General features: G+C 34.7%; 1 protein-coding gene across 1 annotated transcript in view; it reads right to left on the reverse strand.

Moving 5' to 3' along the window:
• The window catches only part of LOC127215282 (cubilin-like), a gene marked incomplete at both ends in the record, with an annotated part of 174129 nt that extends 168777 nt beyond the window's left edge, over positions 1-5352 (reverse strand). Inside the window, 4 exon segments of the mRNA XM_051175657.1 lie at positions 1574-1738; positions 2427-2484; positions 4030-4053; positions 5165-5352. Of these exon segments, the coding sequence (XP_051031614.1) occupies positions 1574-1738; positions 2427-2484; positions 4030-4053; positions 5165-5352 (435 nt within the window).
• Positions 5353-6000: the final 648 nt, after the last annotated feature.

Raw genomic sequence — 6000 nt, forward strand, 5'->3', positions numbered from 1 at the left:
TAAGGCCTCGCATTTCAGACAAGAGCCTGATTTATCAAGCTCAAGTAATCCATTTTTACTGTGTAGACCACTTGGACCTTCAGAGAACTACAGAATTAGCTAATACCTTTCTAAAGTTCAGGCCCACAAAATAAACTAATTAAGATTCCATAACCCTGAATTTTTTAGTCAAATGCTAGATAGTAATTGGAATAGGAGGAAATACCCTTGATTTGATAAAAGTCACCTACAAAAATTTACATTTAACATCGTATTCAATGAAAAAAATGTTTACCCTATATAGTTAGTAAAAAGACAAAAACTCTACTCCCTACTTTATCTTAGCATCATATTACAGGTTTTAGCCAAGGCAATAAGTAACAGAAAATAAGAGTTCAAAAAATATGAAAGATTAACAATATCCTTCCTTATAGATGCCATGGTGGCACGTGAAAAATAGAAAAAATCTTAGAAAGATTTAGAACTTAAACTGAAATCTATGAAAGCTTATAAAAAGTGGATCTCAACTGAATATAAGACAACAACAGCTGAATCTAGTAGCAGAAACTTTCAGCTCCCCTCACTTGGAAGACAGAGGTAGGAGGATCATTGTGAGGTCAAGGCTAGCCTGGTCCATAAAGTGAGTTCCAGACTAGCTGGAACAAAACAGTGAGACCCCATGTCAGAAAAGAAAAAAACAAACAATAACAACAAAACATGGACAAAAAACCTAAGAACAATGAAAAAAGAATTATCAATTATCAAGAGGTCATTAAAATAAGAACTATTACAAGAATGAACAGAAAACGCCCCCAGTGACATTCTTGCAATAAATTTACTAGTAGTTATAAAAATGGTTTTCTGATAGATGGTGAGAGCTTACTGATGAAGACACTACATCCTTTGGTCATAGGGCATGGAGAAATCAAGTTGGTACTAATCAGGAAGTTTCCTCCATGTTGGCTAGCTTTCATAGTTCTAGAAGGTTCTATGCAAGCTGCTGGGACAAAATTTCATCTAGGAACCCTATAAACTACAATAATGACCTGTACAAGATATGTTCATGGATGCCATAATGATATGAATCAGTTATGGGGCAACCAATCACATTCTGCATGGATTTAAGCTGTGCTCCATTAAAAAAAAAAAAATACAGATTTGATGGGCTTTGGTAACACCCCCAGCAGCCCCAGGGAGGACTCTATCTCTAGGAGTATGTAGGGGCACAAATTGAACTTGAGAAAAGAAAGTGACATGAAGTTGAGCAAGGTAATGGTGGACCTGAGAGAAATAAGGGGGAAGAGAGGAAATGAATATATTAACAGTAAATTGTATTAAGTTCTGAAATAATTAATACAACTACTATATTAAAACAATCAAAAAAAATTCTGTATAGCAATTTAATAAGGACCTCACTACTACTCATGTGTTTTAAACTATGTGCAACACACACCATTTTTTTTTCTGTTCTCAGATTCGTTATGAAATTATTAGTTCTTAAAATAATTATCTAAAAGGTTACATTATTTCTAGGTCCACAAAATGTCACAACATCATGAAAATCTGTTTTCCTTTCTCCTCATTTTGCACTTACCTGGCTGCTTTGTCTCCCACCTGGCTGCAAAGCCTCTCCCAAGCCTTATGTGTTCAGAGTAGAGATGAAAATAGAGAGCATTGCCGCTGCTGTGGATGCCCTGTGGAGGCTTGGAGCCACAGTATTTCCCAAGTGGGAAGGCTGCTGAAGAATCTCCATCGGGATCTGAAGAAACTCCCGGGGACAATTATTTGACAGTTCTAAGTCAAAAAATGTAAAAGTGACATGCAGAACCTGGAAGAACAGAAAAGCATTTCCATGTTAATGCTAAATTGTTTCTTCCACTAGCCACAAACATTTACATAAAGAGATAGAGCCTAGAGCATTAGTCACTCTCAATGTATGCACCAAATCTACATGTAAAGGGCTGACTTTAAAATCACTCAAACCAAATTTTAATTCATATAGAAATATGAAAAAGTCTCTGAGGAGTTGAAATGCTATTTACCTTAAATAATTCATTATATATTGTATGATTCATCAAATGATCGTGATCATATTGTGTTCCACAAAATAATAATAATAATAATAATAATAATAATAATAATAATAATAATAATAATAACACCATGAATCAACTTGAAAACTCTGAATGAAATCTAATCTATCAAGTAGATGGTCAAGAGTGTTTTGTTAATAAAAAAATGAAATGTTCATTTGAAAAAAATATACTTTAAGTCCAAATGTCTGAGATTTACATTCCTGAGAACCCACCCCGAGCCCCTGAAGAATCTGTGGAATGTGCTCACACCCACCCGGTATTGATGCCACAGGGGTCCCTGTGTTTTCAGCCCAGACTAAGACTCAAATGTGTGGTGAGTGGGCCTGGGGAAGGTCTTCAGGAGCTAGATACCATCAATGTGAAAACAGTACCCAGAGATGAAAACAGGCAAAGGGTAATGATGTTTAAACTACAAAGCACAAAAGTAGAATGGAGCAAATAACTGCACATTTTGAATGTCATAAAATACAAAAGATTTTAAATTTTAAATTGATAGCCCCATTTTAAAATAAACATCTAAAAGGAGGTTGTTAGATTTAATTTTCACCAGAATCTAAAATCACAATGCTATTCATCTAGGATAAAGAATTTTAAGATGTTTTTAAAATTCTATGTTAGTATATTTTAATATATCCTATCATTACATTATTTTCTAACTGATGTAATTTAAATAGAAATCAAATATCAATTAGTTGTTTATGTTTTCTATTATATTATATGTTGATATATAAATATATAAAGAGAATATATAAAATTATATCATGAAAAATGGGATAAATTCTCATAAAAATGGTAATGTACACGTAAAAAATTTTCACATAAAATCTTTTCCATGGAAAAATATATTTCAATGTCAGGAAATGGAATTCACTAGAACTAAATGGAAGGAAGGAAATTCACACAACATACCCAGTGGGAAAGTTTTCTGGAATTTATTCTATTGTGTATTAACCAAGCTGCCACTTGTTGTCTTTCCTTTAAGAGGAAATACTATTTTCTGACCTCATACAGTGTTCTCTATAGTATTATTTTGTTGGGGAAATTTAATGACATTTCAAGGGAGAATTTTACCTATTAAGTCATACCAATTTAAGTCTAAGAATTGCTTAAAAACAAATACTTTGGAAATCTGAGTTTTAAGGGAATGATAAAATCATGGGCTCAGATCATAGTTTTAAGTGTTCATGTAGGAGCTCAGAGTCATGAGCTTTGGAATCAGATGGCCTAAGGCTGTTTCTTAAAGACCATATGTTACAAACAAACAACAAACACACACACATATCTAGACAGCGTCCCCAAACGCTCTAGGTCCCCTTTATGTATGTATAAAATGGGTTAATAATTCCTGGCTCTAGAGTTTAAAGTACACTGATGTGTATGGAACATATGGTATCAGCCATAGAGCAAATACTTCCTTAGGAAGCCATCTTAATACTAGTTGTCACCATTTCATGATAGTCCACTGAGGTCTGTGGTCATCTTCAAATGCTACTTTTGCAGTAAAAGCATGGTATTACAGATTAACTACTGGCCCTACAGCTAGACCACCAATGCTGGGAATCCTTCCCTTACCAGAGGTAAACAAACAAAAACTCACAATGGACCCTAGAACCAAACTTGACTCGAAGATTTATCTATTCCTCTTATAAACTAGGTAGTACTAAAAAAAAAAGAGAAAAAAAAAAAAAAAAACAGAAACCCACAAAGCTTCTATTTTTATTATTTCAACTATAAAATATAGATATTAATCATTTAAAATAATGTGTAGGAAGTTAGAGAAAGATGAACAAAATGTTTAGCCCAAAGTCCAGCACTCACCAAATATTCAATATGTGAGAGTTTAATTATCAACATAAATACTTTATATATGCGTATACATGCCTATATATCACAGGTATGGAATTTTTAAATGTAGAAGTGAAATCTGCTTATGGACAACAATTATTATGTTTACCTTTTCCTCATCAGTCCGACAACCCTGAAACAGTTAGCATCATGGACAAAGGTATCATTAGGGCTCTGGTAGGCAAAGTTTTTGAGTCCCTGGAGAGGATCCCTCCACAAGCTGGAAAAAAATGAACTATGTTTTTCATAGATTGACAAAAGGGCATCTTCCACTCTGAAATTTCCTCTTCTTGGATCCCTTGGTTGATTTCAGATCCATCACATTGTCTACAAACCACTCGACTCCTTTATTTTCTTTGGCTGCCATTCTCCAAACCTTTACCCCATGATTCAATCACATCCAGTAGTTCTGCCATCTCTTGCCCTCCTTCCTGCTGCTCTGTGGCAGTCTTAACTCCCGATTATACACTGAGCAGATATGAAGATGATGCTTCATGCTTTGATATTTTATCATTGCCCTAACATGTAGTAAGACCCTCAGTAAATGTACTGATTGCAATGCAGGAATTAAGAAGAGAGAGTATGGAGATGTTAGAGGAGTCCTGGGAGAAGGAATCTGATTGTGCTGTCTAAGTCACAGATGCTTCCCTGGATGGGAAATAAAGGAGGGATTTGTGGGGAGATCAGGAGAAACACCAAATAAAAGAACACAGTGATAACACTCATGGGGTCCATAGTTGTCAAGTGGCAAAAGAAAATTGTCTGACTTGAATGAGAGAATTTCCAGGGAACTAGAAAAAAAAACATGGTGACATGGATAGAATGAAGGTTGTTCATGAAAGATTAATGAAAAACAACCTAAACCATGATTAATTAGACAATGAAGAACCAAGGCAGCAGCAGCAAATAGGAGAATGGTAACTAAGATAGAAGGGTATTCTGTGAACATTAGATGCCTTTTCTAGAAAAACCAAAAGGAAGGTCAGTATATGGGTACATTCTGAAAGAATATAACAAACATGAAAAATACTAACAATATTTTTGAAGAAAATGACTCTGTTTAAAACAAGGTTTATAAATATCCACCTCTGAATTCTCTATGCTATTTCCGTATGGAGAAATCTATGTCGTAACATCTAAACTGGTAAGAAATCAGGTTACATTGGCAAATATGCAAAAGTCTTATTGGAAGATGGTGTCCCTAAGCTGAGAGTATCTGTGACTCAAGGGATGTCTCCCATTACCTCTCTGGGGGTGTCTGGCAGTAATACCCAGTCCAGGGAGCTTGTGCAGTCACAAGTGAAGCCATTGATGCCATCGATACAGGTGCCTCCATTCAAACAGGGGTTGCTCACACACTCATTAATGTTTTCTGTGCAGTTGGTTCCAGACCAGCCTGAGTCACACTTACAGAAATAACTAGATACTGTTCCTAAGGAGAAAAAAAATGCATCATATTACAAAAAAAGGGGCAAACTATATAACATAACCAACCCAAGTCAAGAAAAGTAACAACATAAGGTATATATTTAATGAAAATTAAACTATAGCATATTCCTCCAGTAAGAAATTCATTAACTACTAAGTATAATTAGTAATATTTATCCCATAAAATATAGAACTTAATATTCTGAAAATAATTGGATAAGAATAAGTCATGGCTGAAGATATAGCTTAAAGTTACAAAGGGTTTAGTGTTTTTGTAGAGTGTCTGGATCCAATTCTATTACCCATATCAGGCAGTTCACAACTGCCTCTAACTCCAGTTCTAGGAAATATGACACCTTCTTGCCCCTGCAGACACATACATGCTTGTGATGGACACTAGTATGCAAGGGCACACATATACACATAAAAATAAATAAATCTTTTAAAAATCAAACTTATTGGTTTTCCTGCAAAACAAAGTTACTACCTATTTGTAATCTGTGAATGAGAGACCTTAGTATAAAGTTTAAATTGTTATCTTTAAACTTACAATTCATACAGATTTAAATAGATTATTTGCAAGTTTTTAATATCCCCGGAGGGGAAGACTCACTATGCACTGTCCATGAGCACAGGGGTGACTTGAGCAGAT

The sequence above is a fragment of the Phodopus roborovskii genome, unplaced genomic scaffold (genome assembly GCF_943737965.1).
Source record: "Phodopus roborovskii unplaced genomic scaffold, PHOROB, whole genome shotgun sequence".
Classification (NCBI taxonomy): domain Eukaryota; kingdom Metazoa; phylum Chordata; class Mammalia; order Rodentia; family Cricetidae; genus Phodopus; species Phodopus roborovskii.